Raw genomic sequence first — 16,402 nt, 5'->3', positions numbered from 1 at the left:
GGAAAATGTTCTTCTGAGCAAAGTATCACAAGAATGGAAGAAAAAGTATCCAATGTACACACCCCTATTATGAAACTAATTTATACCTTTTATATGTAAGCTATAACCTAATAACAGCCTAAGAATATGGGAAGGTGGGAGGGAGAGAGGAGGGGGAAAACGGTGGAGGGAGAGGGATTGGAGGGATCACTTCTGAGGTTTATCTTACAAGGGTACAAGTAAATCTTTCTAAGAGCAGAATGTGAATGTTTTAAAATAATAACTAGGAAAATGACACAAAGGCTATGTTAACCAGTTTGATGGAAGTGTTTCGGATTATGTGTGAAAACCCCACACTGTACCTCAGAAGTGCATTAATGTACATAGTTACCATTCAATAAAAAAAAAAAGAATTACAGATTTACAGTAATCAAGACACTATGTTATTGCTTTATAGTTAAGCATAAAGAAAACACAATAGAACAAAATATAAAAAGTAGAAATATACCTATACAAATATGACCAGATGGTTTTCAACAAAGTTACAAAAGGCAATTCAGTAGAAATAGACAGTCTTCAAAAAACAATGTGGTAACAATTAGATACCAAAATGCAAAAACATGAATTCTCTCCATACTTCATACTATACATAAATAATAACACAAAATGGATAAGAAACTTAAATGTAAAATATAAAACTAAAAAACTTCTAGAAAAAAAAGAGAAAAACTTTACAAGATTGGATTAGGTAAAATTTCTTAAATGCAACAGTAAAATTATTATCCATAAAATAAAAGTTAATAAATTGGGGCTTATTAAAATTAAGAACTTCTGCTTTTCCAAAGAAAAGGAAAGTACATGCCACAGACTGGGGTGGAAACATTTGCAAAGAGGGCAGACAAAAAAAAAAAAAAAAAAAACTGCTTAATTCCATTATGTAAAATTCTAGAACATGCAAATTAATCTATAGGCACAGAAACAGATCAATGGTTGCTTGGTGATAGGGAACAAGGGATTACCAATAGGTAAAAGGAAACTTCTGGGGGTGATAAATATGTCCAACACTCTGACTGTAGAGATGGTTTCATAGGTATAAACTAAAATAAAAAAGTATCAAAATTGTACACATCAAACTTTTGCAATTTATTGTACATAAACTATGCTTCAATGAAGCTTTTTTAAAGAAAAAACACAGAAAATATGTTCTAGAGCTATGTCTGAGAGTAAAAGAAAGTATGAAAATATGAATACCAGAAGAAAATATAAATAAATACAGAGAGTGCCAACAATATGTATACATGTTTTAAGCATGGAAAAAAGTATGTTAAAACAATAATATTCAGTATACACCAATAACAAAATATGAATACAAGTCACACTGAGCACCTCATATAATTGCAGAAGTCAAATGTGTATTTATATTACAAATTAAATACAGTTTTCCCTCTACATAATTTTAGAACAGATCATTCTAAGCACAACATTAAAACCTGAAACTATGAAAAAAGGCTTATTAATAATTTTGCTATCTAAAAATATAATCTTTAAAATAAAGAACTAAAAGAAGGAATACAGGTAGTTAATAAAAAAATTCTAAGATTCCATGCTAACAAATAATTTCAAAGTGCAAACTAAAAACAAGATGCCATTTTTCATCTATGATGACACAAATTTTTTAAGATTTAACAAATCCAGCTGCTACCATGAGCATGAACCCTGATGCTGGCAGTAAAATCTCAGAACAATTTTTCTGGAAGGCAGTTGGCATTTGGATAATGTTTTCAAATGTTCGTACCCATTAACTCAATCATTTTTCTTTAAGGAATTTCTGCTAAGAAAACAGAGAAGTACCAAAAACGATGTGTACATGATACCTTCAAACAATTAAACATTATATAATAATTAAAATATAAATTTACTGACAAGCAAAGAGAGATATATTTGAAAGCATAAAAGATTATTATCAAATGTTTTGTTATCTGTTACTACATTTAGGCAAAATTGTTTTTATTTTATTTTTTATTGAAATAGTTTTTTTTTTTTTTTTTGAGACAGAGTCTCACTTTGTCACCCTCTGCAGAGTAAGATGAAATCACAGCTCACAGCAACCTCAAACTCTTGAGCTCAAGTGATCCTCTTGCCTCAGCCTCCGAAGTGCTAGGACTACAGGCATGAGCCATAATGCCCAGCTATTTTTAGAGACAGGATCTCACTCTGGCTCAGATTGGCCTCAAATTCCTGAGCTCAAGCAATCCACTCACCTCAGCCTCCCAGAGTGCTAGGATTATAGTCATGAGCCACCACACCCAGCCTAAGTAAAATTTTGGTATTAAACTACTGGTATCATGGCATATACCGATGGTCAGCTAATTTAGCATCTATTCCCAACCCCCTTTTCACTAGGCCATCTACATTAGTTCTCAGCCTCCCTACTACTAGAGGAGGCCATGTAACAAAATTATGTTACTGAGCCCTATTGAGTAGAAATTTCCTAGGAACCTTTTAGAAACATACTTTTCTAACAGAAGTAACTGTCATTACTATAACTATCTTTTCCCCCTAACCTGCCTTGTAGTGAGGTGTCTTACAAGGTATCTCATCAAAAGCCGTACCTTATTGTCACCAAGCCAACATACTAGAGATGACAGATTGCAAAGAAAGAAAAAAGCCAGGTCTTTGATAACGGTCACTAACTACCACAACTGCTTCCACTGGCCACTTCTGTACTTCTTTATGTGAAATAAAGAAATGTCTCTACTCTCTACTAGCAAGGATTTGGTTAATAGACACCTTCATTCAAACACAGTTGATAGGGTTCACTGGTATGGCCCTTTAGGTAATCAGTTTCAAACTTTATTTCAAACTATTTTAAAGGGTTTAAAAATATTCTTATCCTTTGTTTGACCAGGAAGTTCAGTATTTAAATGTCTATCAAAGAAATAATAATAAAAGTGTTATTATAAAGATGTTCAGCACAGGTATATTTACAACACTAATAAACTAAAAATAACATAAATATTTAAAAGTATAATGCTCGTAAACATGCATCTGATAGCCAACAGCATTGATTTTTGATGTAAGATTTTAAGAATTGATTTCATCCCTAGATTTTCTTAACTTCACACCATCACCAAGAAAGTTAATAGATGTAATGTACTTATACACTTGGTTACTAAAGATCCAATCAAAGCCTATTTCCTAAGCGACTCTGGAAAAAAAAAAACTGACACCTGGAGAAAGTCACACTACCACAAATTACTCCAAAATTTAACTGTAATATGCAGGCTTTAAATATGAAGCCCCTTTAAACAACCAGATCTACAGAACAAACATTTGGGCCCACCAGCTGCTATGGATAGCAGAACCACAAAAAGCTCCTACTTATCAGATTACTTTTCAGAGGCATAAAGAATATACTTTACAAAGGTACATATCTAAAAACTTACAGTGAAGATGAATAATAAATATTTATATTCCAAGCCCAAAAATTCCAGTCTAGAAAGAAATATTTGATGTTTTTATTTCTGAATACTAAAGCACAATAATGATTATAGTAATTTTAATCAAACTTAAAAGGTATGCCTTATTACCTTGTTGATACAAGCTATTCACCTTTGAACAGGCAAACAAGAGGGAAAAATCCTTAAGGCATTTTTATATTCTAACTTAACAATTATCTGATAATTACCCCATCATTACCTGCTGATTAAGGATTCCATTCTAAATTCTTAGCATTTCTGATGCTACAGGCATGTTACTTCAAAAGTCCTACCTGGGAAGAGACTGAGAAGACTGACTGGAGATTTGTTGGTATCAATAGTTAGTTTGTGGCTTGCAGTTTTTGAAGGCTGACCTGGTAGGCAGATTAATTTCAGGGGAAGTCTAAATTTACATTGGATAACTCTAGGAATGCCTGAAATAAAAGAGAGAAATGTAGATTCACAGATTTCGCAAATAATTTGACAAAAACTTTTATACTACTAGTAGTCTGAGTACCTACACGTCTTATAAGTTCGTTGCCTACTTCATTTAGTATAACAAAAACAACTGTTTACTGTGTTACTATGATTCATTGTTTTACTGATTTAAAATATGCAAGGCAAAAAAAATATTAAAAGGACATTAAGCATGACTTATATCTTTAATAGTAGTACCATATTTTTTAAATCATCACATTTGGATACTATATAAAACATTATAGTTACTTAACATTCAATTACAGAAATAATACCTTCAAAGCTCTAACCCTAATCCAAGACTATCAGCAAAAATGAGCAATTACATAAATTTTATAACAGTAAGATTCTGTAAGATCATAAATAAAAATTTCTCTACCTGCAAACATTTTAAATCTTTAGCTATTTTTACTTATTAAAGATTCAAATTATACTAATAGTTTTCAACCAATTATGGGTATGAAAGCAGTATTTGCTCTACTGAAGTTCTATTTAAGTCCATGTCCATCCCATACATTAATATTAAGAATATTACTTTTACACAAATTAAACATTTCCCAAGCCATTTAACTTTACATATCACTTTAAGTGACATTTTTGAAGGCTCATAGTCACTCAATTGTCAAATTGATTCAATATTCATACATGCATATTTAAATAGGTATTTGAATAAACAAATTTTATATAAGAATTTTTAAAGTTTAAAAAAATCACTTCTTTCAATATTTTTACAGAGAATGGAACTAAAACCAAAGTAAACTAGGTTCTCTACATATAAATCTAGAAAAAGAATACTATAACCTTAGTTTTCACTCCTTCTATTCTGGGATTCTCTGTTGGACTGGATAAGAGGAAAGATAATACACAGAAGCCTGTATCTTAGCATATTGCTATAGGAAAAGGGAAAACTCAAAATGTTCTCCTCTACTTGATGGGTGCACACTTTATTAATTCCTTTATTTTTTGTAATGGAGTCAGTGAGCAGCTTAAAAATAGCAAAAGCAGAAGCAGTTAAAGTTTGGAGACATGATTCCAAAACAAGATCCCTGAAATTAGCAATATGTTTTGCTAATGCCAATTGGAATTGTGTGGCTTACTCCACCACATCCAAGCTAGGAGTACATTTTTCAGTACCATTTGTCCACTAGGATAGTGAGAGATCATCAACAATGGCAAGCATTTTGATATATGAGGTCAATTAAATACTTTTTCAGAGCATGTGGAGCATATTTGTCATTCTCTTCAATATAATCTATTATCCATCAAATTTTACATAGCTCATTTTTTGCTCATAACCAACAGATGTTAAATTCACTTCTCCTGGATCCTAGCTGCAAAGAATAAGTGGTGTCTCTCAAGGAAAAAAAGAAAAAAAGAAAGAAAAAAAAAGTCCCAGGGTATTATTTCTTGACATTCTGTGAGGTTTTAGAGGCATGTGCATTTGTACCTTACCATGATGAAATGTTTTGACTTGAAATATTATAGTAACACGACCTAAGATACTCCCCAAAGCACAACTATCAGTAGCACCACAAAAAAACTAGAAAGTATTACCTTTTCTGACTTCAAAGAAATTTCCATATATTCTATATATCCCCCAAATAATGAAAATATATCTACTGAGTATGTTACCTCTACAATGAATAAATTGCAGCCTCAAGTAATACTATAGTCAGGAAAGAACAAGGAAGCAGAAACTTGTTTCCATTGCCTTAATTTTTAATGAACAACAAAAAATGCTTCATATTCTGACAATTTTGTAGTACACAAAAGGAAGCAATCTTTGATATACTTCCAGTGAAGTTCTCATCTAATTATTCAAACAAAAATGTGATTGTAAATGTTATTCTAAAACTATACTACGGAAACTGAAGGCTCTACTTCACTTGGACCAGGTCCTGACTAAATTCAGAGTAAAAAAAAATTTTTACTCTGGCTTTCTGTTACTGAGTCTATATATTTGATACTATTACCCTAAATCTCTAAGAACCCAGAGGTAAATAAACTGGTGTGTATATAAGTTTTCAGAATCAAAGCAAATGGATTTCAGGCACTAATAAACCCAAGACGAGAAATACATTGTAACTCGAGTCACAGTTCAGTGAGGTCACTTAATGACAATATCACACACTATAGAGCCATGGTCTGAACTTGCTAAGATTTGTAGAACTCCTCCAAAATATCTTTTCTCTCCAGGAATTATAAACCTGTTTCTCAAAGGACATTTGGAAAACATTACTTTGAAAAATGATTATACTTGTACTTAATAAAAATGATTATGGCTATTTTTTAAAGGATGACAGCTTGCAAAGTTTCACCATTAGGGTAAAAAAAGTATGAAATCCTTTAGAAACCAGTTTAAGAAATCATATCTTTAGAAGAAAAATCAAAATGCATTATTCACATCAGATTAAAATTAAATTAAATTAAAAACCAAACATTTCAAAATACAATCTCTAATACTTAGACACATTTCTATTGAGATTAACACTTTCTTAAGAAACCTGAAGTATAAATTCGGCTGCTAATTACTGTTTGGGCTGTAACTATATGTAAGAACATGAAGCCAGTGTTTCATAGAGGTATATGTGGATGTACACATGTGTAATAAAGAAAAAATTGCATGTATTTAATGATTTTTCAAGGTTGCTAACAGTACAGTTTTCATTGAAATAGGCTTATTGGTCCTAACTTTGCCTACCATCATTGATATTTTCTCTATGTTGGCAAAACAGTATATCTGGCTTATTCAACTCTCCAAGTTAACTGAGCCTGGTCTAAATTACTATCCAATCAAATACAAATCAAGTCACTTCATGATTGAAGAGTATAACATGAATAAACTCTCAGAGAGAAAAGAGCTTCATCATTTATTTTACTCAAATATTGGCCTAGTCATTCATCAGACTGACTTTATTCTGCAGTATTCTTACCAACTATAATCACCTCTCATTCAAACACTTCCCTTCCCAACCTACTAGAGGAAATGGATAATCACAACTACCATGGTGCAATTAATCACAAAATTATGTAACACTCAGAGAGAATATTCTCATCAAAACTACCTCTAACAGAACAATTTTTCTAGAAAGAGAACTCTAATTTCACCTGGCAAACCTAAGAGATCAATATCACTGTCAAATGCAAAGCCAAAATGTGCTTATTTTAAAAAAGAAAAAAGGTAAAAAAAAGAACATAGTACTAAAGAAAAAAGAACATATGTATATATGTATATTAGAGAAAAATAACTATATCTATATATTACACATCTATATCATGCCTTTAGAACTCTTTCCAGGGGCCTGCTAGAGTAATTTCATATTGAAAACAAGGAACCCCAAAGCAGTAGCAATGTCTGGTAGCCAGAATTTCCTTGATCCTTTCCTGTTATGTCTGGCTACGTACTGTGCTTCATCTGCAGTCATGTTTTACACTGCCCATGTCATGTAACTTTAATGCAGAAATAATGGAGACTAACCCTTATGGGACATCATAAAACCTCGTTTGCTTCTCTTTTTCCACATATAAAAGCAGAACTGCTTATCTGCAATACAGACTGAACAGATCAGGACAATAAAATGAATCAGTCTTTGAAATATGAAGCCATGTGTTATAAGCCCTAAGTGGCAACATATTATTTTCTTGCCTACTAGGTGCAGTTGAATATTTTAACTCTACTCCCTAACGCTTAATTATAATTTTAAAATACATTAGAAGAGATTATTAATACCAGCTTTAACTTTGTATTGGAACATTAAAACGTATATAAATTGTGATTATTTTTCTCATAGTTTGAGCTGAATTTATAGTAAGAGGGAATGAATTTCTCTCAATAACAACCTTTACTGATATTTTTAAACTTAAAACAAATAAGTGGGATAATAATATGGTATTTCACAAATTTTAGTTCAAAATCTTATGAGTTATGTGAGATCTTACAAATAAAAATATAAATATTCATTATTAATGAGAGATTTTTCAATGACCCAACATCTAATTGTTAAGTATACTTTGTAATTAAGCCAAACATTTACTTCTATTAAAACATTTTTCATATTAATATATGTTCACCTTTCAGATATCAAAATAATATGTACTATGCAAATCAGGTTGTTGGCAACACCCAAACTGTATGAGTAAATATTACCATTATTTTTTTAAGTACAGTAGAACATCCATAGTTGACCACCTCTCTTACAATGGCCACTTCCTTAGGTTGGCCTAATTCTCATAGACGAGACCTGGACTACATGTACAGAGTTCAGTAGGTTAATACCTTATGTTGCCCACCTCTGTATGTTGACCAGTCTGTTAGAGTCCCTTAGATGGTCGATATACAGAGAGGTTCTAGTGCATTTTAATTATATTTACCTATTATTAATTAATATTATTATCTAAAATGTATCTTAACTGATACAGATACACTGCAACATTAAGTCTCTATCTAGGAGGAAAAACAATCAAAGTAAAAAATATTTTTTTACTTGATCTCTGTTCTTAAAGAGTTCAAAATCTATGAAGGACACCTAAGGAATAAACTTATTCTCATATTATGATCAGAATTATAGCAGAGTCATAAGCAAAAGATCTGGAGAAAATAAAATGAGAAACAATTAATAGTGACCCAAGCAAATTCAAGGGGGGGGCAGAACTTTGATCATATTCCCCTACAAATTCTAAACAAGATAGAGGCCCATAGAGTCAGAGAGAGAGAGAGAGAGGCAGGTCTGTTGGGTCATGTAGAAAGATAATTTAGAATTTGGTGATAAATACCTTTTTTCCCTTACCCTTTATTTTAAGTAAAATAAAATAACAGAGCATTGGTAAACAACGAATGATTTAAAGAAATAAGTTGTTAATGACACACCTTTGATGTTTTTCTAAAAGTAATTCTGTTCTTTTTTTTTTTTTTTTTTTTTTTTGAGACGGAGCCTCAAGCTATCCCCCTGGGTAGAGTGCCATGGCATCACGCTCACAGCAACCTCCAACTCCTGGGCTCAAGCAAGTCTCCTGCCTCCGCCTCCCAAGTAGCTGGGACCACAGGCGCCTGCCACAATGCCCGGCCGTTTTTTTTTTTTTTTTTTTTTTTTTTGGTTGCAGCCATCATTGTTGTTTGGCGGGCCCGGGCTGGGGATTCAAACCTGCCACCTTAGGTGTATGTGGTTGGCTTGAGCCACAGGTGCCGAGCCAGTAATTCTGTTCTTACTCCTAACATGATTCTTTCTCATAACTCAGAACAACTAATAATGACAACTCTCTATGGAAACATGCATTATGCTTGCCATTGCAGCATCGAGCCATTGTATTATTTTAAAGAAATTTCCTATAGCAGTACATAAGAAGGTTTCATTTATGGTATAATACGAATTCATCAACCAAATTTTAGTTCTCAGATTCATTTTTTTCAAAATGATCTTACACTTACCATCAGGATTTCGATCTATCCATCGCAGGCAACACAAAAAGGAGCAGAGGAGAAAGAATACAACAAATTATCTGTGGTGAAGTTGCAACACAAATTTAATACACATCTACTAAAATATAAATTAAAACTTTCAAGGTTCTCACAGATGGTTTAAATGACCCTCCAATCAAACACAAAGTCAATTCACAAATGAAGGGTATAACGTGAATAAATGAATGCGATATACATTGTCATCACAGAAGTCCACAAGATTGTTATTCTAATGTAAATGTGGCAAAAAATAAAGATATATGATTAGTAAATATTACTATGGAGTAATATCTTTCTTTTTTTGTCTATAGAAAAGCACAATAGCCACAGAAGTGCAATCACAATCTCACCAACTGCTATTATAACTTTACAGTATATTTTTACTACTTTCTACTACTTGTTTACCTATTTTTCTACTTTAAATTTATTTTCAACCAATATACTACCTTTTCCTTGAAAAAATTGCTTAAATTGCTTAAATTGCTTAAATTAAGGCATCAGTAGTTTCTACAACTGTATTTTCTATAGTATAAATAAGGTGTAATAATGCCTATTTTTATCAAGAAGCTCAATTAATAAGTGATTCAGAGATCTTACCCAAATAGTTCTCACTTTTTAATTTTGTTACTCAAAATTAAATATCTAACCAAAAGGTCTATCGTTACATACTCTTTTAGGGAAGTTGTTATTTCTTTATGAAGTCAGCTTTATCAAAGCCATTTAAACATAAAAATATTGTTCATTTTTAAAAATTTTTTATATTTACATAACCCTAAATAATAATTATATAACCCTAATAAATATAATTTTTATATCTATATTTATATAACCCATATTTTGAAAATATGGTAAATGGCTAGCATGGTTATTTCTCACTAAAAATATTTTTTTCTTAATAATTTAAAGAAAAATAATTTATAAAGTAGAAGAAATTGACTTTTAAATTTACTTAAGTTATAATATTATAACAGAGCATATAAAGCTGCCAGTGAATAAACCAGAAAATTCACTTAGACAAGGAAAAAAAGCTACAGTTATGATAAACAATGCCAACAAAGCAAAATGGTCATAAATAGAGAGGAGAAAAGGAGACACTTTTTAAACTTCTAAAATTGTACAGAAATGTTTAAAAACACAAATACTGCTGAAATATGCTATTATCAGCTAAGCTATGTTTCAAGTAAAAAGGCAATGACTACTAATTATTTTCTATCAATCAGTTGCTTATCAAACTGTTACCATGAAAAATGCATTACACAGGGGAAAAAACTATCCAATGAGACTCAACTAAGTTGAAACTGACAACAATTGAATCCCGCCCGGCCTAAAGACAGCCTTTTAAAATCTAAAATTTTGAATATTGCCTTGATGTTAGACTAATCCCTAATATTCTTTTTTACTAATTCAGACTAGCCTTTAGTTCAAGTAAATGAAATATAACTAGATAATACTCTTCTAATGGTAATAAAAATATATCAGATGTGCTATTAAGTAAAAAGAGAAAATCAAATATTTTATATACAAAACATTAAGTAAAAAGAGGGAATCAAATGTTATATATACAAAAATCAGCTAAGTAGACCTATCACTACTCATAACACATTAAATTAGAACATACAATTTTACTGAATTTTTTTTCATTTAATTATAGTTGACAATACATATTCCCATCTTAAACACACAAGCATTTAACTTATAACTCCAATAACTTAAAGGAATGATTAGGTCTGTAAATTTGTGAGCAAGTTTATGTTTACCTGTTGGTCTGGTATAAGAAACAACAGCATTTCCTTCCAATTCAGATGGTAAATAACTTCTTTTCAGATAAACAGAAAAAACCACTGTTCTAGTCATCTCTGGTGCTATAAGCAATGTAAAAATAACATAAATTATGTAATTTGGGACAGCTGGTATTAACAACAGTTTTTAAATGTACAAGGTACTCATTACATGCTAGGTACTATAATAAGCACCTTAAATGGAGTGCTTTAATTTAATTTTCATAACAAATCTATAATATGAGTATTATTATTGTCCTCATTTTTTATGCAAAAGGAAACTGGAATATAGAGATTAAGAAACTTGCCCAATGTCATAGAGCTAATACCAGAAATAGGAACTCTGATAACCCTACAACAAGGTATAAAGTATCTAGCATTCTACCACTGCTTCTCTTTACTCAAATGAACAGGCAGCATGAATAGAAAAAAGGTACACCAGAGAACAAATAATTAGAGAGGAAAATAGTACATTATCATGGCTAGAATACAGATTTCAGGGGAAAATGAACAAGGGGGATCAACTTACTAGATTGTGCATGTACTTAGCCTCCGATCTGTGTTAGAAAGCCTAAAGAGATTTTTAACTGCAAAAATAAGTAGTTCAGAATGTGTTTTAGAAAGATAAACTGGAAAAATTACAAAAAATTATTAAAGTAAGAATTGAATAGTTGGGTATCATCTACAAATGATACAAATATAGTGGATAACTATATTATTCCACTTATAATTGCTCAATCGTTTACTTACTCGTTCTATGAATATTTATTGAGTTCCTACTAACTGTCAGGCAATCCGTTAAGGGTAAGAGGCAAAAGAGATACTCTTTGACTCATGAATAAGAGACAAAAGCCTTAGCTGAAGAGCTTAGTAAACCAAAAAAAGGGAAAGACTTGAAAGATAATTCAAGGATCATTTAAACAAGACTAATGACAACTTAGATAAAAGTGGTTGAGGGTAAAAAATTCTGTAGTAAGAAATCTTACTAGCTGAGCACAGTAATTCATTCCTATAATCCTAGTACTCTAGGAGGCCAAAGCAGAAGGATCACTTGAGCTCAAGAATTCGAGACCAGCCTGAGCAAAGCAAGACCTCATCTCTACTTGAAACAGAAAAATAAGCATATGCCTGTAGTCCTAGCTACTTGGGTGGCTGAGGCAGGAGGAGTACTAGAACTCAGGAGTTTGAGGTTGCCATGAGCTAGGCTGGGGCCATGGCACTCTAGCCACGGAGACAGAACAAGATTATGAGTAAGACTCTGTCTCAAAAAAAAAAGAAAAAATAAGGGAAAAGAAATCTTACTAAGGGTTGCCATTTACGATATTTCTACTATTTTAAACATTATTATAGATAACTTAAATCCTCAAAACAACCCCGTAAGACGGTATCCCTTTTTTGCAGATTAAAATAATTGCAGCTCCAAGTGATTACTATAGTGTGCCTAAGGTTACATATCACATGAGCATCAAAGCTAGGATTCAAACTCAGGCCAAACTCTAAAGCCAATATTCTTTCTTCAAACATTACTGATTCAATAAATAGATCATGAGAGAAACACCAAGAAAGAAAGCCTTCCAAGTTTTAGCATTTAAAAAGAATCACAGATTGAACTTAAAAAATCTATAATCCCCCAAAATTAATTCAACGCAACAATCCTTGACTGAAAAGTCTATGCTTGATGCTTAGAGGGAAAATATAAGCAAAAGAACACAATTATTGGTCTGGGATGATCTCAGTCTCACTATTCAGATAAGAAATAATAAACACAAAATAAGCATACTAACATTAAAATTTTAAAAAAGCAAGCATCACACCAACAAAAAACTTACTCATAAATTCAAGGTTGAACTGATCACAAGTCAACACTAATGGTGGTTGCACATAGACTGATAATTTGGCTTTCTGTAATACCACTCGATTCTGTAATGTGATCTAAAGAACAAAAATTGTTATCAAAAGAAAATTACATTTAAATTGATAGATTAGCATAACTACTTAAAAATCACTAGAAAATAATTAGGAAACATTATTTAGAGCTGTTAAAGAAAAATAGTTTGTCAGTTTCTTAAAAAGTTAAATTTAAATGTACCATTATCTTCACAATTCCATACAAAGAGAAATGAAAACATGGCTACCCCAAAACTTGCAAATGTTCATACAGAATTATTTATAATAGCCAAAAAATGTAGAAACAATCCAAATGCCCATCATGATGAACATGTAAAAATAAAAAGTGACATATCCATATAATAAAATATTATTCCGCAATAAAAAGAAATGAAATATTGATAAATACTAAAACATGGGTGAACTTTGAGAACATTATGCTAAGCCATTCACAAAAAAATATATATTATTCCACTTATATGACAAGTACAGAATAAGCAAATCTATAGAGAAATAAAGTAGAATGAGAGTTGCTCAGGGATTGCGGGGATAAGGAAGAACAGCTAACAGGTATGACATTTCTTTTAGAAGAGATAAAATGTTCTAATTGGATTACACTGATGATTGCATAATTCTGATAGTTTACTAAAAATCATTGACTGTATATTATGAGGGAATTGTATAGTTTATGAACTATACCTCAATAAAGCTGTTTAAAATGTTCTATCAAAAGAAAAGAAAAATCTGCCCTTATGGCTATTGAATAACTACATCATGAAATGTTATGTGTGTTCATTCTTCCTTTTATGTACGATTATAATATCATGAATTGTTTATCTTAAAAGTATCAGTATATTTCCTCTCAAACAAGTTAATAATTCTCTCAAGATTTCCTTATGAGGTGTATAAATATACTAGTCTAGATAAATATCAAAGCACTGCATTTTCTTCCATGACCGAACACAAAAAATTTATCACATAACTAATTCTGGAAAACATCAAAGAATAGCAAATATTGACTACTAAATTTCTAAAGTGGCTACATTTTCAAACTGCTGCTCTTGCTTCGTGATGCTAAGAAAATCTTCCCAGTAGGGTGCTGGGCCCATATGCCGAAGGTGGTGGGTTCAAATCAGCCCAGAACAAAAAAAAAAAAGAAAGAAAGAAAGAAAGAAAACCTTTCTACCCCATTAAGATCCAATAGCTAAGAACTCTCAAGTAACAGTTTGCATGGGCAGAGAAGGCCAAGACTTCTCTCACTCCCCCCTGAGAAGCACTGTCTTTAGTAACCACCAGGCCCAAGGTTCTTCACTGGACCACAATGCTAAGGGACATCATCTCCAAGCTATCAAAGAAAAGGCTTAAAGATCTGGCTTCCATTGGGCACACTTTCTCTTTGCATTTAGTCTCCCAAAAGTTCCAGCCTCTTTGAATAATCTCTTTTAGATGATTTCATCACAAATGGCTGATGTGACAAACCAGACTTAGCACAGTTACCTGCCTAGGTACAGTTACTATACCAACTGAGTCTCTGGAGGGGTTGACCAATCTCTGGAGGGGCTGACCTGAATATGTGGCATTTCTTTAGAGCTCCCCAGGTGATTCTTATGTACCACAGGAAGCACTGGCTGAGAACCATAATTCTACACAGTACTTTTGCTATGGAGTAGTTCCGTCTAGTTACTAAACTATATTATATGAGACAGACACACACTATTAACTGACACAATTCAAGAACATTCCTATTGTTAAGAAAAGAAGTTTTGTGTTTTAAGTAAAAAGCATGTATCACTTCTTCCTTACTTATATATAATCTATACTGTATATATAAAGTGCATATAATTAGATTCATTACATGTCTTACATTAATTTTAAGTGATGTGAGCATTTGGTATAACTTAAAAATAAATTAAATATAAAAAATTTGACTTGCGGCTCGGCACCTGTGGCTCAAGTGGCTAAGGCGCCAGCCACATACACCTAAGATGGAGGGTTCAAATCCAGCTCGGGCCCACCAAACAACAATGATGGCTGCAACCAAAAAATAGCCAGGCATTGTGGCAGACGCCTGTGGTCCCAGCTACTTGGGAGGCAGAGGCAAGAGACTCACTTGACCCCAGGAGTTAGAAGTTGCTGTGAACTGTGATGCCACAGCTCTCTACCCAGGGGGACAGCTTGAGGCTCTGTCTCAAAAAAAAAAAAAAAATTTGACTTGCAAAGCAAATTTTTTTTAAAACAGCTATTGATGCAAATAAATATGATAAAGAGAATGTACAATGAACCCTCAATTTTTACTATGTAAACCATGGAAATACCTGGAGAATTGTCATGCTACAAACAAAACTTCCTCCGTATGACCATCATAAACACAATACCTTTTTAGTAAAACTCTGTTGGTAATTATGGCAAGTAGAAACTATACAAGAACCACAGACAATTGTCTTTCAAATAACTAATCGACTAAATAAGCAGGACACAATTTAAGAATTTCACTATTAACAATAATATAATGCTTGCCTGTACATATATTTTAGCATAGAATTAATAATATTAGTGATAATAACCACTAGTGCCTTTCTATTTAATATAATATATTCATGCAACCATGCTAACAAGTTATTTATATTCACAATCTCATTTATTCTTCACAAGAGTGCAAAACGCACATTATCATACACCCTCTTGCAGAGAAATAGAAAACTGTAGCTCAGAGAGGCTAAGTAATTTACCAAAGGCCACTATGACTATAAGTTGAAGAACCACAGTTTAACCTCTGACTGCTGGCATCCAGGGCTCACACTTTTAACCAACTGTGGTTAAGTCTCATAATAACTTTCCAAATGAAAAACTATCCTCAATTTTAAGTTCAAAAAATAGAGCTTCACAGAAGGCAAATAATATGTCCAAGACCATCAACCCAACTAAAGAGTTGAAAACTGTAACCAGAAAAGTCTCTGACAACTCAGTTTTTTAAATGAAATGAAAATTCCTTAAAGTAATAATAAGCCATTTGAAAATAGCATTCTGACTCTTCCTGAAATAATGATGTCTACTTAGACAACAATCACACAACTTTACATGGTTACAAGAAGGGTCTGCATTTGGTTTAGATACATGATCATGATTGCTCTCACACACAGATTTACTAAAGCCCAACAATGGGCTATGCAGTTTAAAAATGTGAATCAAGGAGATGTGTGACAAAAATAACTACGGTAACAAAGAATAGTTGTGTTTGAGCCAAAAAAAGAGTTAAGACTTGGCTAGATCATAAACCAGATATTTTAAGAAAAAAATAATTACAGATTATTAAGGAGAAAATATAAAACATTAATACAAGAATTTTC

General features: G+C 32.1%; 1 protein-coding gene across 1 annotated transcript in view; it reads right to left on the bottom strand.

Moving 5' to 3' along the window:
* Positions 1-16,402, bottom strand: part of BBS9 (Bardet-Biedl syndrome 9) — a 462,348-nt gene that overhangs the window by 213,483 nt on the left and 232,463 nt on the right. Inside the window, exons 13-16 of the mRNA XM_003788573.2 lie at positions 12,998-13,100; positions 11,148-11,252; positions 9,361-9,375; positions 3,752-3,892 (exon numbers count right to left, since the gene is read on the bottom strand). Coding sequence (XP_003788621.1) covers positions 3,752-3,892; positions 9,361-9,375; positions 11,148-11,252; positions 12,998-13,100 — 364 coding nt within the window. The remainder of the gene's footprint in view (positions 1-3,751; positions 3,893-9,360; positions 9,376-11,147; positions 11,253-12,997; positions 13,101-16,402) is intronic.

The sequence above is a fragment of the Otolemur garnettii genome, unplaced genomic scaffold (genome assembly GCF_000181295.1).
Source record: "Otolemur garnettii isolate 467f Iridium unplaced genomic scaffold, OtoGar3 scaffold00028, whole genome shotgun sequence".
Taxonomy (NCBI): Eukaryota; Metazoa; Chordata; class Mammalia; order Primates; family Galagidae; genus Otolemur; species Otolemur garnettii.
This window is presented reverse-complemented; position numbering and strand designations above follow the sequence as displayed.